Consider the following 20,262-nt stretch of genomic DNA (forward strand, 5'->3'; position numbering starts at 1 on the left):
AAATTTATTATTAGCTTTTAATTTTTCTTTAAATAATTTATTTTCCCCTTGTTTCATTAGACTTTAATGAAGGTTTCTGAGGCATTGCTTGATGGCAGCTTTGGAAACTGTAATTCCCAGTATGAAGAATATAGGATGGCCTGTCATAACCTGTTTCCTTTTACACCTGCTTTCCTGCCTGCTGTGAATGAAGTCCACAGTCCCGGTGCAGCACTGAACCATACAGCTAACTATGATGTCTTGGCAAACGAAATTTGAAATCTCATAGAAAGTTGACTCCAACGGACTCAATTCTGAATTCACATCAGGGTTTCTTTTTCAGGGTGCATTTTAATATAGATATGAAAGAAATATTTGGATAGAACTTTTAAATGGAGTATTCTGTAAGCTTCTTTTATTCTTTATCAAACTCTTCCAGTTTACACGAATGTCTCCTAAAAGTACTTGTTGTATAGGTTTTTTCAGTTCCCAAATCATCAGCACTGTGATAGTTGCTGTCATTTCTCTATCATACTTAGGATAATTTCTTATTAGATTCATATATAACTTTCCTGTATTATTTTCTTTAGAGCCTTGTCTCAGGATCTGTGGTTTGATCCCCTTTCTTATTGGTTTGTTTTGTTGTTTATTTGCTTGCTTTGCTTTTGGGGCAGGATGGTTTAAAGTGTTAACTATATTATTTTAAAATATGAAATTCCTCTTGGCAGATATTGAGGTTTGCTTTAAAATTTAATTTACCCTTTTTTCATCTTTTCATGATTTACCATTTTGTGTTTAATATTCATAAAATTAAACTTTTTAATTGAATAAGAGTATTCCACTTTTATGTAGATGATTGAGAATAAGAAAATTAGTTTGTTTCTTAATCATGAAAATTCACTGATAAATTTGTTGCTTATCTCTTAAAGATCCACATGCAAGAATTACACTTTCATGACTGGGTTTGCTTTGAGTGTTAACAAGTGAGAAGTGTTGATTCAAGGGAATATGATAGGGTAGAATACAAATAAAAATGAAGCACTGTTACTCTTACTGCAATGCAATAACTGTTAAGAGCATTTTTATATCTCTTAGTAAAATGAGAATTTAAGCTATCATCAGCTTAATTCTTAAATCATTATTGAACAGTATTTGGGGGTGGGTAGCTTTTTGTTGTATCTTATATAGGAAAAGTAATGGAATTACTCAGTATGTCTCAGAACTATGTAAATGTATCTGTAATATTACTTCTTAAAGCAAATATAAACTCAAAAGGGAGATTTTACTTAGAGAAACAGTCCTAATTAAAATAATTTTCCTTTACCCTCATTTCTTTACATTCATAATTGCTGAGAGTGGAAAAACTCACTGTAAAATAATGCCAACCTAGATAATGCTATAATAAATTATTTTGTACACAGTTGTTTGTTGATATTTGTGTTTATGCTTCATACTGTCAAAATACGTTTTTGTAAAATATTCTTTGACAGAGTAGAAACTTAAATCTTCTTAATCTTTTCAAATTCATAAAATGGTAATTCTCAGTAACCATCTACCACATATATTCTAATGCCTCAGCAGTTTAATTTCTTTAGTGTTTTAACAATTTTGATACTAGTTAGTAATTTGTCATGAAATATCTTGGCAAATACATTCTTCATGTTATGTTAAGCAGAATGCCACTGTGTAAAGATGCCAGTTAATAAAAATTAATGTGGAAATTGTGTTTAACAGCAACTTTTAAAAAGTATTCTATTGGGATCATTTAGAGTTTCTGATAGTTCTGAGGCAGTTACAGTTGAGGTGTGAGGAGTTAGGTTTGAATTACGCACTGAAAGGTTTGGAAGGCAAGGTAAGGGACACTGGGATTAGAGAAATCCAGTCAGTGGATACAGGTGGTATGTATTCTATCTCTGTTCTGCTTTGAGATAACATGAATGTCATAAATTTGGAACTTGAGTAGTGATCATTTTTAGGATAAGGCTCTTTCATTCATTTTGAGAGAGGCCTAAAAAGTTCAGGGAAGTTGAAGGAGAATAAGGTTAAGCTGAAAAGAGGCATTTGAGAACCAGATACTTAGGAAAGAATCTAGTCTCAGGAGAAAAGCAAAAGATCTGTTGTTCTGGGACAAGATGCAAAGATTTAAGGCATACTGTGATTGACTAAATAGGCAAAAACCTACATGATAAAAAACCACAATAGGTTTTTAGATTCCATTATTAGCTAGAACAAGGGTCAGCAAAGTTTTTCAATAAGGGACAGGTAGTAAATATTTTAAACTTTAACTGACAGTTTTATTGGTCTCTCACAACAATTTAATTATGATGTTGTATGAAGTAGCCATAGCTAGTAGATAAATTGGTGGATGTGGTTTTTTTTTTTTTTAACTATTTACATTAATAAGCCTTAGGCCAAGTTTATCTTCAGGTCAGACTGTAGTTTGTGGACTTGCTAGAACAATGTGTGTCATGTGAAATAATAAAGATAAATTTGTGAATTCCATTTTTTTTCCTGCCTGAAGCCAGGGTGAATTTTATGTATATTTTAATGTAGGCATTTTGAAAGTTTGTATAGATTAAGGAACTTTGGTTACTGAGGATTGAACCCATGCCTGCTTTACTACCAAGCTTCATCTCTAGCCCTTTTTATTTTTGATTTTTGAGACAAAGTCTCCTTGACTTGGCTGAGACTGGCCTCAAACTAGTAATACTCCTGCCTCAGTTTCTTGAGTTGCTGAGATACAGATGTGCTCTCTTAACGCCTGTTGGCATTTCCTTTTATTTTTTTGAGAAAAAGGAAAGAGAAGAAGTTTTATTGCTTTCATAGCAAAGTAGAAACAGAGAGTACTTCTGACCCAGAAATTGTAATTCCTGCCCATCATGGGGAACAGAGGGTTTTTGAAGAGATGATCCAAAGGAATCCTGTTTGCCCCAAGATCAGGAAGGACAGATTAAAAAAAAAAAGTGTCAGTTTTAGAACAGCAAGGGCTATACTCAAAGCATAAAGTGGATCACTGTTACATTTCCCCCACTGTCAATTTTCACATTTCTGTGGAGAAACGGGTGATGACATCTCCCAACTGCTTCCTGCTGAAAGAGGGCAAAATGGGGAGAAGTGACCAAAATCCTGTGGAACTTACCTTTTAAAGCAAATTCTTCTAACATAGTATCTTCTGTGTACCAGGTACTTTCCTATAGGTTAAGGATTATGAATATTTTGTTGAGTGTTGTTTGTATATTGAACAGTTTCCTATGTGCAGGATAACAGAGAAAAATTGGCAAAATCATTGGAATTGCACACATTTTTAAATTGTGATGGAGAAAGAATTATTATTCAGCCTATCCTTCCTTCCTCCTCCCCTCTCCTCCCCTCCCCTCCTCTCCCATCTCTTCCCCCACTCCTCTCCCCTCCCCTCCCCTCCCTTCCACTGCCCTCCCTCCCTCCCTCCCTCCTTTATTGAACACAGGGGTATTCATCCACTAAGCTACATCCCTAGCCTTTTTTTATTTTTTATTTTGAGATAGGGTCTTAATAAGTTGCTGAAGCTGCCTTTGAACTTGCAGTCCTCCTGCCATAGCCTCCCAAGCTGCTGAGATTGTTACGGGACAGATAGATGAGAGTGGTGGGAACATGAGGTAAAGAGAACAATTCTATTAAATGGGTCCATTGTGCTGACCACCTCTGTGCCCCATACTTTCTTTGCTAAAAAGCAGTTCCTCGGCAAACTGAGGCAGGGGTAAGGGTCAGGCAGTCAGTGTAGGTATGAAGGATGGGGGTCAAGAGAGGATGACTACTGGTTATCAAAGAGAGCAAGGGATTGCTAAGGGTTAACCTCTGAGATTGTGTTCTTCTGTAGTCTGGGTTGCTAACAGTTAACCTCTGTGCCCCTGCCCCTTCCTGCTCTCAGTCACGCATATATGGGGAAGAAAGACGCAGTAATTAAAAGGGAGATGTCTGGGGTCCAAAAAAGCGATGCTGCACCTCTTCCCATGGGCTCTTGGCTCTGAGGCCCCACTTTTCTTCAGAGAAGTCTGTCTATCGCTTTCTTAAAACTTGGTCTCTGTGCTTGCCTCAGCATCTCTCAGGTGTTTAATCTTCATTATCAGGGAACAAGAACCCTACCTCATCTCCAACAGACCAGTATCAAGATTACAGGTGTGTACCACCATACCTGGCCAGTCTATATTTTTTTTATTTTTTCCAAGCCAAACTATCCAACTTTATTAAAGATACTTTTCATAAACAATCATGGTATTTCAGGCAGGACATGGGTAGACAATCATTAGAAGTATACAACAATTTTCAAACTCCCTTCTTGGATTGACTACCAAAATCAGAAAGCCACTAAAAAACCCAATGAAGTCTTCATTTGATGCTCTGAATAGGGAAAGTTTAGAGTGAGAGTTGACATTTCACATTTAGCATGTTTAACAACTTTTCACAAGCTGACCCTGACTTTCAGGAAATGAAAATGGCAAAAATTATTAATCTGAAGATCCACAATCTAGAAAAGGAACTGTTGCTCTTCTGAGGGACACTATTCTCAGTGATGTCACTGGAAAGTCCAGATTGCCCCACATACTGGTAAAACCAATTGTTGGGAATCGGGTCCCAACAGATCTGAGTTTAGGGGAGTTAAGTCTATGCCAATGGCAGAGAGGGACAAGAGGACATACAGATGAGTTTGAGTTTTCCCATACCACAAGGCATTTGTGCCAAGGTGGCTATGTGGGCCAACATCAGGGAATCCCTTCCTCTTGGGAATAAAGAGGAAGTCTCTCAAAACTAGAAAGGAAAGGTGTTTTTCCCCACAGCATTCCAGCTTTGGAGACATTCTACTAGTGACATATGTTCCTTCCCCCCCCAAACAACAATGGAGTGTTCTGTGTGCTAACAACATAGATTAAAAAAATATGCATTTTTATAAAACTTGATAAAAAATAGTATTTCAAACTACTTTCACCAGAAGTACACAGTTATCAAAAACACACACACTTCACTTGGCATCTCCAGCACCTTCAGCTTTCTGTGCCTGCTCTGTCTATTTTGGCATCTCCATTTTCTGCAGGGTTATTCCCATCCTTGCCAGCGTCAGCTTTTCCCTTTTTCCCTTTGGGTACCTTCTCTCCCTTCTTTGCAGGGGCCTTTTTAGGCTTGGACTCTGGCTTTGGAGGGGCAGGTTTGGCAGACAACCTTGCAGATCTTCTCTGTGGTTGTCTTTCACTTTGGCTTTATCTCCTTTGGCATCCCCTTCAGCCTTTCTCTTGATCCTGGTGGCGATGGCGTCGGGACGCAGGCGCTGGACACCGGGATGCAGCGGCGCGCGGCTTTGGTCCCCCGGGGGTCGTTCTCGCCTCTTCTTCTTCACACTCCAGTGTATTTCTTAAGCACCAATTATGTTTCAGGTTCTTTGAGTATGACGAATGCAATCGTGAATAAAATTATTCTCATGGAGTATATATCAGTTGTGGGTGTAACATTTTCCTGTGACCAAGATAACCTGAAAAGAACAATTTAGCAAAGAAGAAGTTTATTTTGGCGCAGGGTTCTAGAGATTCAGTTCATCATCAGCTGAGTTCATTGCTCTGGGCCCAAGATGAGGCTGAACATCATGGGAGAGGGGTGTGGTAGAGCAGCTCTGCTCCATTCATGGCAACTAGGAAGCAGAGAGAGAGGGGGGCGGAGGGAGGAGGGGGGTGGTGGTGGGGGAAGGGATCACAGGGAAAGTGAACCCTTCAGGTCATATCCCCATGGACATCTCTTCCACTGGCCCCCTTGGCCCACTCCACCACCTACAGTTGCCACTTAGTCCATTCAAACTAGGATGGATTAATGAGGTCATAACTCTCATAATTGAATCATTTTACCTCTGAACATTCCTGCATTAACACAAGAGCTTTTGGGGGACACTTCATATCCAAACCATAACAGGGAGAGAAAGAAACATGAGGCAAAGTTAATTGCTTGGAAGAAAAATCAAAACAGAGTGTAGAAAGTGGTTTTAGTGAAATTTGAGTATATCCAAGAAAGCCAGGCATGGTGGCATATGCTTGTAGTTCCAGTGACTCAGAAGGCGGAGGCAGGAGGATCACTTGGTGAGATCATGTCTCAAAAAATACAAAGGGCTGAGGATGTAGCTCAGTGGTAAAGGATCTCTGGGTTCAAGCTCCAGCACTCCCCCCCCTCAAAAAAAGATAAAAAATTTCAAAAAGAATAATAAAAGCCCACAGTGAAAAAGATTAGTCTCAGAAAAGCAAATCAGATTTTTCCTAAGCATTATTGAATGTATGAAAATGGAAGTTTTAAAAAAATGATTGAATAAAATAGCTTAAGTTTCATATCTAGTCAAATATGACAACATGGTAAAGATATACATATAAATTTCAAAAGATCCTCAAATGCTTTTGGAACAATACTAAGAGAAAATTTGGCAGATACTATAAGAGATGTGAGAAGAAGGATGATCAAATATTTCTTTTTATTGTTGTCTTAGAGACACCTCAAAATTCTAGGCATTATCATGATTAGTAGTGGGAGGAATAAAGTAACGTAAGAATGAAAGTACCTGTCTTGTTAAGAGGAAGTTTATAGATATTGAAAAGTTTTAAGAGTTTGAGTAGACAAACTTGAGCATGCTTATGAAGATTATCATAACAAAATATAAAAAGTGAAAAGTGAACTTGGTTTTCATTTAGTGGAAGAACAGGGAGAGTATAATAAATGAAAATCAGATGAATCAGTTCTACTGGCACACACCTTTAATCCCAGCTACTCAGGAGGCTGAGGTAGGAGAATAGTATAAGTTTAAGGCCAAATTGGGCAATTTACTGAGCCCTGTCTGAAGACTTAGTTGGTTAGGGAAACCAATTAGAAGACTCAGATTCTTGAATTGTATTAAAAATTGTTTATAAGAGACATATTTGAAGGTAAAAATGAAATAGAATCATGAATATAGATCAAACAGGCTAAGATGAGCCAGAATAAAGCTAGGGTAGTAGTCCAAATATAATTTAATGCAAAACGTGACAGAGATTATTATTACAGCAAAAAAGATATAATCATAGTTACCTCTTTTGCATCTACTGTACTGCCTTAAAGAATATCCTTGTTGAACTTCTGGAGAGCAAAGTTGGTTGGTTCTGCAGTCTACCTGCCCTCCACAGAACCAGCTCTTGAAAAGTTACTGTGTAGTCTCCATATTGCTAAATATTTTTTTTTAAATATTTTTTAGTTGAAAATGGATCTTTTATTTTATCATTCTGTTGAGATTAAAAATTCCCAATTCAGCTTTTGCTAAGTGTAAATTCCATTGTCTGGCCAGTTTATAAGAGTGGGAATTTGTGAAAAAGGGCCCTGATCTGGGAGTGGGAAGGGGGCTAGTTTCAGGTAGGTCTCACCCTTCCAGGGATTCCTATTTCTTGTTTGTAAAATAAGGAGGATTTTCTAGGTGACCCGTATCCCATACTCTATTCTCAAACTGGACTGTCCATTTACCCCACAGATACCTTTTCTATCTTGAATAAATCCTTGAGAAAACTGTTTCTCAGCAGTGGGTGTTCTTCCACATGGACAAATTCTCTGACACCAGCTTGGCATCCTGGGATTCAATTCAATTCTGACCCTGTCTATCTGAGGTTAGCATTAGGTCCCACAGGTTAAGGTCTCAGTCCTGTAAGACTACTCCCCATTCAGATGCATGCTAATTGCAAGTCAAGGCCAAAGATACTTTTGACCAACTGGCTATAGATCAGAACTCCCATGACTCTCTCCTAGAATGGCTCATAAAACTCAGAGAAATATTTTTTATTTATAGGTTTATTATAAAGGATACTACAAGGATACAGATGAATAGCCAGATAGAAGAGGTTGTATGAGTCAGGTCCAGAACACTATTGGAACATGTACCTAGAAGAATTTTAAGAACACCCACTACCTTCATATAAGGAATTAGTAGCAACAGCAACAAAAAACTCACAGCAAGTTCCATGTTGATAATTTTTAGCAGTACAAAGTAGTGTAACAGACTTATAAATGCTGCCTTTGCAATGAGTGGTGGTAGGCCTGTAGGTGCCTTATGGGTAACTGAAAGCAGGATAAAGCTTGGCATCTGTCTTCATTTTGTACTTGTCTTCAGGTCCCTGCATGTAGGTATGTTAATCATTTAAGGAGTGTTCATCTAAAAACTGGTAATACAAGGTTTATTAGCGCTAAATTTAAACATCCTGGGCAATGGGTGGTGGACATCCTGAGCAAACAAGTGGAAATTGTTCCGTCAAGTGTAAAGAACTTCTCTGGAGCCATCTCACAGAACCAGAACTGAGAGAATGATCAACCAGAAGCCATTGTGATGAAGACAATTTAATTACGCCTTCTTCTTACCCTGTCCCAATTCCTCCTCTATTTAAAACTAAACCTCCTGTGAACACACCAAAGACAGGGCTGAGATGCTGGATCTCATCTTGTCTTCCCAGTATGGCCATGCTAATTACAAATCTTGTCCTGCTTTTCACCAGTACCTTTTCTTCTTAGATTTTGGGGTGAACAGCTAGAGTTGCTTCCTTGGGACCCTTGGAATCAGGCTTTTGTCCTAGGACTCTGGTAACAATAGGAGTTCAACAGACAGATTCTAAAAGGAAAAAGGGTCTTAATCATTTCCGAAAGGAAAAAGGAAGGAATAGCAGGAAATACTAATAATGGTGAACACTTACTTTTAGAATATAAATGAAAACTCATGTTTGAAATTAGGTAGCTGGGGAATTTGGTAAAGGGATAGGGAGTCATCCATCTTCAGATCACTACTTCTCACCCTTGAGGAATGTCAGTAACCCAGAAGGAGGAGCCTGAGTAACATGGAGTGTGGGGGGGTTGAGGTAGAGGTGAAAATGACTTGGTGCAGGGAGCTGGCTTTAGGAAGAAAATCAGAGATGGAAGAGCAAGAATTAGTGTTTTAGGATTGGACAGGTCAGTGTCTTCTACCTGGAGATTTGGAGCTGAGTGGCCATGGCTGTCCATTTGTTCATCCATCTATCCATCCATCCAAATTTTCATCAACCCAACTGACGTCTATATAATGTATCTTGTGCACCCAGATGAACCCCAGAAGCTAGCCAGAGAGCAAGATGATTTTGTTCCTGCCAGTATTACTTCTCTGTTTGGTATGTGTGCATGTGTGTGTGCGTGTGTATGGGGGGGATATTAGGCACTGGTGTGTTTTCTAGTTTGCCACATCCAAGATGGACAGACTTTGGTTTACCCTCAATAGAAGAGTGCATTGCCACCAGCTATTTTTGTTTTCTCAATTTTAAGATTATCTTGTGATATCCAGACCCATCAATCCCTCTCCTAGGCATTTTATCTTAAAGAAATAATTTATCAGAAGCAAAGAGGCTAGCTTATTTTACCTATCATTATGTTCTCAAAGTTCATTTGTGTTGTTGCTTATTTATTGCACAATTTTCTCCTTTATTAAGGCTAATATTCCATTGTATGTATATTTTCTTTATCCATTCATCTGTTTATAAACATCAAAGTTGTTTATGTATCGTGACTAGTGTGAATGTGTTGCTGTGAACATGGAGATGTAGATAGCTCTTCAAGATCCTGATTTTAATTCTTTCAATTCAATATGTTTGTTCAATATATTGCACAAATACCCAGATGTGTAATTGCTGGATCATATGGTAGATCTTATTACTTGAAGAACTGCCATACTATTTCTCATAGCAATTATATCCTTTTACACTTCCACCAATAGTGCACAAGGGTCCCAATTTCTCTACAACTTTGCCAACACTTCTCGATTATGCTTCTGATAATAGCCTTGATGACAGTTGTGGAGTGTTAATACACCAATTAGAAGTCAAATACTGCATGGTTTCACTTATGAGTTTTCTGAAATAATCAACTTCATAGGATCGAAGAGCAGAAAGTTTGACCAGAGACTCGGGTAAGAGAGAAATGAAGAGTTACTCATCAATGGGCACATCCATTAAGCAGGATGGATAAATTCTAGAGATCTGCTTAAAGTACACTGTTCCTGCAATCAGAAATACTGTATTGTATACTTAAGATCCCAGGTTGTGTTTTAACCACAATAGAATATGATTAATAAGATAAAATAATTAACAAAGTAACCGCAAAAAAGAAGCAAAGAGCTATATAAGTTTATTTTTATAAAATCAAAGAAAAATAGAAACAACTTTAATGTAAATCAATAAGGAATTGATGTGATAAATTGTGTATGCAATAGAGTATTATGTCGTCATTAAAAATAACAGTTGAAAATTATAGGGGCTTAGGATGTTCTGCAATGGTAGTGTTTTCTTAATTCGTACAAAATCCTGGGTTCAATTTTCAATCCCCCCACAAAAAAGGAAAAAAAAATACTAACAAGGAAAGAAGAGTTCTATACCAGCTACATAATAGCACATGTAATATCTCATTTATGCCACATTGCATATTTTATACATTTCTGCCTATATAAATGTATTATGTGTGGTAGCACTGGGTGTTTTACTTAGGTTTTTTTTTTTTTTTTTTTTTTTTTTTTTTTTTTTGTCGCTGTAACCAAAAGATTCCACAGGAGCAAGGAGAGGAGGAAAAGTTTATTTTTAGCTCAAGTTTTCAGAGGCTCAGTCCATGGTTAGCCAACTCCATTGGTCTGAGCCCATGGTGATAGGGCATGGCAGAGGAAAGCAGCTCGGGACATAGCAATCAGGAAACAGAGAGAGAGCTCTGCTCACCAGGAACAAAATGTAAACCCCCAAAGACATGCCCTCAGTGACCTACCTTTTCCAGCTAGACCCTACTTGCCTACAGTTTAATCCACTGAATTGGTTATAACTCTCATAATCCATTTCACCTCTGAAAATTCTTGCATTGTCTCACACTGAGCTTGTGGGGGACAATTTATATCTTAATCATAACACTGGGTAATGTTTACTTTTCTGTATTATTTTGTTTGTTTACAGTGAACATACATTATTACAAAAATAATAAAGTGTATAAAATTCTATTCCTAAAGATATTTACTATGACATTCTCTGTGATAAAAAATATTACAAACCACTATATGCCAACAGTGCTAAATGTTTTTCATAATACCTGTATAATAGCCAAAGCAACAATAAAAAAAACCAAACCCAAAACCAAATTTGAAAACAACCTACAATATTTGACAGGAATATTGTCAAAATTATAGGAATATCGTTTAAAAAGTGATGATGTATTCATAGGATAGAATCTTATGCCATTGTAAAAATTCTAATTTTGAAGTTGCCTTTAAAAAATGTTATTGAATGTTGTTATGGTTTGGATGTGAGGTGTCACCCAAAAGCCCACTGTGAGACAATGCAAGAAGGTTTGGAGGAGAAATGATTGGGCCATAACCCTAATCTAATCAGTGAATCAATCCCTGATGGGATTAACTGAGTGGTGACTGGAGGCTGGTGGGGTGTGGCTACGAGGTATATATTTTGCATCTGGAGAGGGGCATCTCTCTCTGTTTTCCGATCACAATGTGAGCTGCTTCCCTCTGCCATGCTTTTCCACCATGATGTCCTGCCTCATCTTGAGCCCTGAGGAATGGAGCCGGCTTTCTATGGATGGAGACCTCTAAAACTGTGAGCCCCCAAATAAATGTTTCCTCCTCTACAATTGTGCTGGTCAGGTCATTTAGTCACAGCAGAAAAAAAAAAGATGACTAAAACAAATATTATATCATATTTCTATTTATAGGATCAGTTTATTTTTGCAAATTTATAAATTTAGAAATTCAGCCTGACTCCCACATTCTGCCCCAACCTTCTTACCTTATCTTACCTGTACACACACTGCCTTGTGGTTCTCTGCTCCAACATGTTACAGTAAATTGATCTCTCCGCTCATTCCTTCAGACAAGGAATTGACTGTAATCTTCAACACATTAATCTTTTTTTTTTTAAGTAGTGGGTTGAACCTAGGTTGTTTTTTTTAACTGCAGGACTATTTATAGTAGCAGCATGCATAAAACAACCTCATGCAGAAGGGAGAAAATTAGGTATTATAATTTATTATTTAAAATTTTTTTAAAAAGTTGTTGATGGACCTTTATTTTATATATTTTTATGTGGAGTTGAGGATCAAACCCAGTGCCTCACACATGCTAGGCAAGCACTCTACCACTGTGCTACAACCACAGCCCAGGTATTATAATTATTGATATCAACTTAGTGGAATACTGCAAACCATTAAAAATGAGAATATAAGAGCTATGAAGAAAAACAGAAGCATTCCCTGGATGCTTTGGTGGCTGTTCCTGTGGGAGACCTGGGAGAGCAGACTGCATCAGGAGTGGGCAGGTGGCTGGTCAGAGGATACCCTACTTCATTGACATTACCTTCAATTACTTCTGAACTTATTGAGGCACATCTTGATCTATTTAGAACTTCCTTCACAAAGGTGTCTGTGTCAGAAATGCAAGATGGTTGATCCAAAGCCACTTCATGTCCCCAAACAGTTTTGAGACAGGGTCTCACTAAGTTTCCCAGGCTGACTTTGAACTTGTGATCCTCCTACTTCAGCCTCTTGAGTAGCTGGGATCACAGGAATGCACCACTGTGCCTGGCCAATGCCTCTCTAAAAATATTTTACATACAGTTGATACATCAAACTATATAATGAAAAAAGTAGGAAATTAAAACATTTTCATTATGGAAATTTTCAAATATACAGAAAAGTCGAATAGGAAAACAACAGCTCCCTCTCATGTACTTAAATAGCCCATCTTCAACTGAGTAAAATGAATTGGTGAGGACTGTGCTCACCTCTTCCCTTATTTCTGCATCCCCCCTTTCTTTCTTTAAATTAATTAATTAATTTTAATTAGGTATATATGACAGCAGAATGCATTTTGATTCATTGTACACAATTGCAACACAACTTTTCATTTCTCTGGTTGTACACAATGTAGGGTCGCACCATAATGTGCAGTCATACATGTACCGAGAGTAATGATGTCCGTCTCATTCCACCATCTTTCTTAATGGCTCAGCTAGGAGAGTGTACAGATTCAAGGCTACCGTCAGGGGTCTGCCGGTCAATCTGAATCAGAAATGCAGGACCTAGAGGATGTTCTTAGTATACTTTGTACTGTCATAACAGAATACCAGAGACTGGATAATTTACAAAGAACAGAGATTTATTTCTTGTAGGTCTGAAGGCTGAGAAGCCAAGATCAAGGCTATGCCAGTATCTGCTGAGAGTCTTTGTGCTAGATCATCTCTTGGCAGAAGATGGAAGGGCAAGAAGGAAAGAGGGGTGGCGGGCGGGGGGGGGGGAGAAAAGGGAGAAATTGAGAGAGAGAGAGAGAGATAGGGGTCCAAACTTAATCTTATAACAAACCCAGAGCCACAATAATGACATTGATCCCCTCATGAAGGCAGAGTCCTAGTGACCTAATCACTTCTTAACTATCCCGCTTCTCAACACCTTTTCATTGGGATCAACTTCCCAACACATCAGCTTTGGGGGACACATTCAAACCCTAGTGCAGGGGAAAGGAATTTTCTATTATTTTAAAGAAAGAACAACAAACTTTTAATATTCTGCTTCCATACAGCTTTCCCCCCTTCCTCTTCCCTATCCTTCATCCCTCCATGAACCTTAGCTCTTCAATTGCCTCACTGTCTCTCTTCTGGAACATATGGTCCCTCTCCTTCTTCATAAATGCACCAGCCACTCTTTCTCCATCCTTCCCCTGAGCTCATCCTCGATGACAGGACCCCCCCTGTGTAGATGTTTAACTTGAGTGTGGTTCATCCTGCGGCCCCAGGCATTATGTGTCTCTGTGCCTGACTTGTGGCTTTGGAACAGGCTCAGTGGTTCCCCATGGTGTGAGTGAGCTTGTGGTTTTAAGATGCTGATTATTTTCAGTTGGGATTTTCTAATCCTTCCTTCCTGCAGCCCACAGAATGCTCTGGAACCTTGGTTCTTCTTTTTAGTATTTTTCAGTGACTGAGGAGAGCAAAGGAGCAGGACAGACCTGGTGGTTGTTACTGCCTTTGGGAAGATTGAGCATGTGGCAATGTGTTTGGATTTTCTGTACTTCTAGCCTTTTCCTCCTTTTATAAGATCCTTGAGAAGATCTTGGAGGTGGTTATCAGAGATGGTGTTAACAGGAATGGAATGTGTTCAGATTCTTCAAGGAGAATTCACCAAGGCCAGTCCATAAAGATAGGAAGTGAAAGAAATCATAGAGACCCAAGGCAGGTCTACAGGAAGAAGCTCCCAAATTGTGTGAAATGGAATCACTGAGTTTGGGGGGGACTGCACCCTTAGTGTATTCTGATGTAGCCAGGCTTCCAGCCACAATTTGGGAAATATTACTTGGATATTGTATTTTCTTTCTGGAAGTGGCATGAACTCCAAGAGGACCCTCACTTTTCTGTATGCCTACCCAATGTTGACCTGCCTTTCATCTACCCTAGTAGTGGATCCTCATGCCACTCATCTGGAAGAGATTATCTACCCGGGAGCAAATGCAGTTCTAATAGAGTAACTTAGTAAATAAAAAAGTATATATTCAACAAATAGTGCTGGGATAACTAGATAGTCACATGCAAAAGAAGGAAATTAGATCCCATCCTCACACCATTTGCTCTGACTCTAACCCTAATAAAATGAGAAGTAACCCAATTAACAAATGGACAAAGGATCAGAATTGACATTTCTCCAAAGAAGATATACTAAAGACCAATCAAAAAGCACATGAAGGGTTGAGATTGTGGCTTAATGATAGACTGCTTGCCTAGCACGTGTGAGGCACTGGGTTCGATTCTTAGCACTACATATAAATAAATAAATGAAATAAAGGTCCATTGACAACTGAAAAAAAATTAAAAAAAAATAGAAGCACATAAAAATTTACTCAACATCAGATAGGGAAAAAATGGAAGTGAAAATCACAATGAGGTGCTACTTTATGTCAACTGAGATGACTATGTTAAAAAATATATATATATTTGTAGAGGAATTGAAACCACATACATTGCTAGGGAAAATGTAAAATGATGTAGCCACTTTGGAAATCAATTTGGCAGTTTAAAAAATTTTTTTTTTCAGTGTGCGGGATTAAACTCAAAACCAAGGTTACAAACTAATTTATAACCTTAAACTAATTTACCACTGAATTGTACCTGGTCCTCTCTAAATCTTAATTATAGAGTTTTCTTTTGATCCAGCAACTTTATTCCTAGAGAAGTTAAAACATATGTTCACACCAAAGCTTGTACGCAAGTATTCATAGAAACATTATTCATAATAACCAGAAAGTAGAAAACAATATACATTTTCAAAAACTGATGAATGGATAAATAAAATGTGGTCTATCCATAAAATGGAATATTATTTGGCAATAAAAAGAAATACTAGCACATGTGTTATGGTTTAGATGTGGTATCCCCCAAAAGCTCATGTGTGAGACAATGCAAGAAGGTTTAGAGGAGAAATGATTGGATTGTAACCTTAAACTAATCAGTGAATTAATCCCTGATGGGACTAACTAAGTGGTGACTGGAGACAGGTCGGGTGTGGCTGGAGGAAGTGGTTCATTGCGGGTGTAGCTATGGGGTATATATTCTGTATCTGGAGAGTGGAATTTTTCCTCTCTCTGCTTCCTGTCACTTGAGCTGCTTCCCTCTGCTACATTCTTCTGCCATGATGTTCTGCCTCACCTGGACACCTGGGGACTAAAGCTGGCTGGCTGTGGATTGAGCCCTCAAATAATCCTTTCCTTCCTAACAGTTGTTCTGGTTGGGTTCTTTAGCCAGAGCAGCGAAAAAGCTGACTAAAACAACATACTACAATATGGATGAACCTTCAACACTTTATTTAAGGGAAGGAAGTCAGTTACACATTGTATGATTCCATGTATATGAAATGTCCAGAGTAGGAAATCTCTGGAGACAAAGTAGATGAATGGCTCCTTAGGGCTGAGGGATATGTGACTGTGTGGGGAGGGGGATGGGGAGAGGCTGCTCATGGATACGGACTTTCTTCCTGGGGGATGAAAATGTCCTCGAGTTAGATTTTGGTGATGATCGCACAGCTCTGAATATAGTAAAAAAATTGTGTTAAAGGTATGAATTATTTCTCAAGACAGCTGTTTGAAAAAAGAAGTAGTAGGCATGTATAACAAATTTCATGAAGAAAATACAGACGTGTGTGATATACTGGGAGATTCTGAAGGAGAGCCTGATGTTCCTGAGAAAAATCTTGCGTACCTCTCTGGAGACACACAGTCCTGGCTTCCTTTTTATTCTCCACCGTGTTACTCATGGTCACAAGCATATCAGTCCCATTTTGGCCTAGACCAGGAGCTGCATTGCTCAATCCAATTAAAAATATACAAGCAAAATATAGGTTGGCTTGTGAAATAAGAGGAGAGACACTGATGGATGCAGAAGAAGGAATCTAAAATACTCACTGGAACACTGCCTGGAAGGGAAGAGGAAATTTGCGTCATGAGGGAGGTTTATGTCACACTTCATACTCTGAGGGTTGCCATTTGTGAACAAAGAGCCTGACCTGCTTCCCATTCTGAGGCAGAGGCCGTGATGACTGGTCCCATGGCCCTCAGCTGTCTCTGATGATCTGTGTGCCTCAGAGGGTCTTTGGAGAGTAGTCACAGTCCAGTTCCTTTTTTTAAAAAAAGTCTTTTTAGCTGGACGTGGTGGCACATGCCTGTAATCCCAGTGGCTCAGGAGGCTAAGGCCGGAGGATCACGAGTTCAAAGCCAGCCTCAGCAATGGCAAGGCACTAAGCAACTCAGTGAGACCCTGTCTCTAAATAAAACACAAAATAGGGTTGGGGATATGTGGCTCAGTGGTCAAGTGACCCTGAATTCAATCCCCAGTGCCAAAAAAAAAAAAAATCTTTTTAAAAGAATGGATTCAGCATGCAAATCAGTTCATTGGGGTTCTACATAAAAGAAACATTGGAGGCTGGTCATGTAGCCCCAGTGGTAGAGGGCTTGCCCAGCATGCATGAGACAAAACAGACACAAAGTCCCACTTGGTATTCAGTTGCACTTTTATGAAATGGTCAAGCATTCTTGAGGAACCCAGGACTACCTGCTCCTTCTTTAAGAACTGTTGAAGTGCACTCCTCAACACATTGGTGGTCACAAGACTGGTGATGCCATCTCCCCTGGCCACTACTGATGCCACTAGGGGAGATGTCTGATCAATATTGGGGCAGTCAGACCCTCTTACCTGAGACTTTGGGATGATGGTTTAAAGATTAGTTTGTTTGCTCCCTAAAAGAATGTTAGGGTGGCTTATAAAATTTTCATTATAAGCCTCTAAAATTAATTGCCGAGAAAGTGATTTCCGGCTTCCACAAATATTTACACTTTATTTTATTTTTTTGGTATTGGCGATTGAACTCAGGGGTGCTTACCCACTGAACCACACCCCCAGCCCATTTTATTTTTTATTTTGATATAGGGTCTTGCAAAGTTGCTTAGGGCTTGCTAAATTGCTGGGGTTGCCTTTGAACTTTTTAATCCCCCTGCCTCGGCCTCCCTGGCTGGGATTACAGGCATGTACCAGTGCAACCAGCAATACTTATATTTTAAAATAAAATAATTTCATCATTCTTTTACCCTTATCCAGTGGAATATAAATTTATAACTAAATCCATTCATCCATCATCTATTTTTGGAAAAAGATAACAAGCATTTCATTAACAGAATATTTTACATCATTTTTTTCTCTTTAAATCTCTATTTCCATTCCAAATTCTCCATTTTTTTTATTGATTACAGTTTCACAATTTTCCAGAACAAAAATACTTATTTTAAATTTGAATTGACCATTAGGCTGTAAGTGTGTTAAAACAAGTTTAATATGCTATATATTTTCAAAATATTTAAATAAAGGTAAATATTAAGGTCTTTAGAACTCTTTGTTCATGCATCCCATGATAAATATTACATTAATCCTATGATTATATTACAGTAATATAATTTATTAATCTCCAAATATATGCATATATGTATATATAAAATCAGTATGTGCTGATTAACTTTGTTTTAATCAATATGAAAACAATGGTAGCTATATGAGATGGCTGTGTTAATTTTCTTGACTGTAGTAACCACTTTATCAAAACATCATGTTGTATACCTTAAATACCCACAGTAAATTTTTAAAGTATATACTATGTTATAAATAAAGAAATATGCAGAAGAAACTGGAAATAATTTGTATGCCAGCACCATTAATTCTTTGACATTCTGTTTTATGCCAAAAATTCTCAGTATTTTGGTGAACTTCCATCAAATACTGTAGTAGCTCCTTCTTCAATTTTGATATGAGCAACGAAGGGGAGACAACCTGACTTCTCTTGTAGCTGATGCTTCAGGGCCCTCCCACGTCTCCCCTGGGCTCAGCATTTTAGGACACACTGTATGTAGGTATCCTTTATACGATTGGCCCCCTGAGCGCTTTCCCATTCCCCAAGTGTGGAGACAAATGTCAGGGAGTGAACGCCCCTTGTAATAGCTTTCAATCAATGACAAATCAGAGTCAGAGGTACCCCAGCTTCCTGGCCTCTCAGGTGGGGTAGCACTGAGGTGTGCTAGCTCACAGTCTTCCCTGCTTTTTTTTTTTTTAATGCCTTTTGTTAACCTCTACATGGAGACACAGCTTTGAAATGACAGTAGGAGTCAGTTTTATTTTTATTGTTATTATACTTTTCTTGTTACAAACATCGGACAACCCTGATTTTGTAAGTTCTCAGGCTCTTTGATCCATATCAAATGGAGCAAGTATGTAGGAACACTTTGTGAACTGTAAAATCATAGAAAAATATAAGCTCATTGTACTATTAAAAGCTTGGAAATGACATAGTCTTTAATTTATTCTTGTGATGTAATAGAGATCAAAGAAATCCAGTTTTCTTTCTACCCAGACCCCTTCTACCCAAGAGAATTTCTTTGTTAAGTTTAAAAAAATTTTTTTTAGTTTTTGATAGGCCTTTATTTATTTATACATGGTGCTGAGAATCGAACCCAGTGCCTCACACATGCCAGGCAAGTGTGCTACCGCTGAGCCACAGTCCCAGCCCTCTTTGTCCATTTTTTATTGTGGCCCAAACAGACTTGCAATATCTCAGAGTTTAGGCAGGCTGCATATTTATTAGTATGCATCTTCTAAATGACATCTGGTAAAGAAAGATAATAAGGGTAAGGTTGAGGAGATTTTAATTTATTAGCATTTATTACTTATACCAAGAAGGGACAAGGTCTCACTAGTTACCCAGGCTAGCCTTGAACTTGGAACCTTCCTGGTCTCTTGAAAAGCTAGGATTACCTGTGTGCACCACCATGCTTAATTGTACCTAGGAACATTTTTATTTTCATTTTTTTGTGTGGGTTTTGTTGTTGTTTCTCCCAGTACTGGGGATTGAACCCAGGGCCTTGTACATGCAGGGCCAAGTGCTATATCACTGAGCTGTTATCTCCCACCCTTTTCATTTTTTATTTTGAGGCAAGATCTTGCTAACTTGCCCAGGCTGACCTTGAACTTGTGATCCTCTTGCCTTAGCCTTGTTGGTAACTGGATTACAGTTGTGTGTGCCACTGCTCCATTTAGTTTTCTTTTTTTTAATATATTTATTTATTTATTTTTAGTTTTTGGTGGACACAACATCTTTATTTTATTTTTATGTGGTGCTGAGGATCGAACCCAGCACCCCGCACATACCAGGCGAGCGCGAGCTACCGCTTGAGCCACATCCCCAGCCCCTCCATTTAGTTTCCTATCACAAAGAATCATTGATATTATTGTGGGTAACTGTGAGTCATTCATCTTCATTGGCATAGTACTTCATGGTGTGACTATTTCAACGTATCAAAATTGGTTAATCTGGCCTCCTGGACACCAGTGTTTAGGCTTTCACATTTCTGTCTGCAATGAACAGTAAATATTCTCTTTTATGACTCTTCCTTGGTTACGCACCCGTTGAAGTATTACTCCATTTATATATAAGAATGGAAACCTGGGTCGGTTGTAGAGCATGTGAAATTTCAGTTTTTCAAGATACTGACACACTAATTTCCAAAGCAGATGGAGAAATTTATACTTACCAGCAATATTTGGCTATCTTATTCATCTATCCTCTTCAGCATTTGATATTGTAGACGCCTTAATTTTTTTTGGGGGGGGTACTGGGGTTTAAACTCAGAGGTACTCAACCACTGAGCCACATCCTCTACCCTATTTTGTATTTTATTTAGAGATA

The 20,262-nt window shown here is 38.4% G+C and overlaps 1 protein-coding gene and 1 pseudogene across 4 annotated transcripts in view; one reads left to right on the forward strand and one right to left on the reverse strand.

The window, feature by feature from the left end:
- Naa16 (N-alpha-acetyltransferase 16, NatA auxiliary subunit) overlaps positions 1-1,399 on the forward strand; it is a 57,698-nt gene extending 56,299 nt beyond the window's left edge. For all 4 annotated transcript variants that reach the window (XM_005336780.5, XM_078015832.1, XM_078015834.1 and 1 more), the window contains one exon: positions 61-1,399. In XM_005336780.5, the coding sequence (XP_005336837.1) occupies positions 61-258 (198 nt within the window). In that variant the 3' untranslated portion in view covers positions 259-1,399. The remainder of the gene's footprint in view (positions 1-60) is intronic.
- A 3,503-nt stretch (positions 1,400-4,902) lies between these two features.
- On the reverse strand, positions 4,903-16,293 carry LOC106145244 (non-histone chromosomal protein HMG-17 pseudogene; annotated as a pseudogene).
- Positions 16,294-20,262: the final 3,969 nt, after the last annotated feature.

This window comes from Ictidomys tridecemlineatus, chromosome 6, assembly GCF_052094955.1.
Source record: "Ictidomys tridecemlineatus isolate mIctTri1 chromosome 6, mIctTri1.hap1, whole genome shotgun sequence".
Taxonomy (NCBI): Eukaryota; Metazoa; Chordata; class Mammalia; order Rodentia; family Sciuridae; genus Ictidomys; species Ictidomys tridecemlineatus.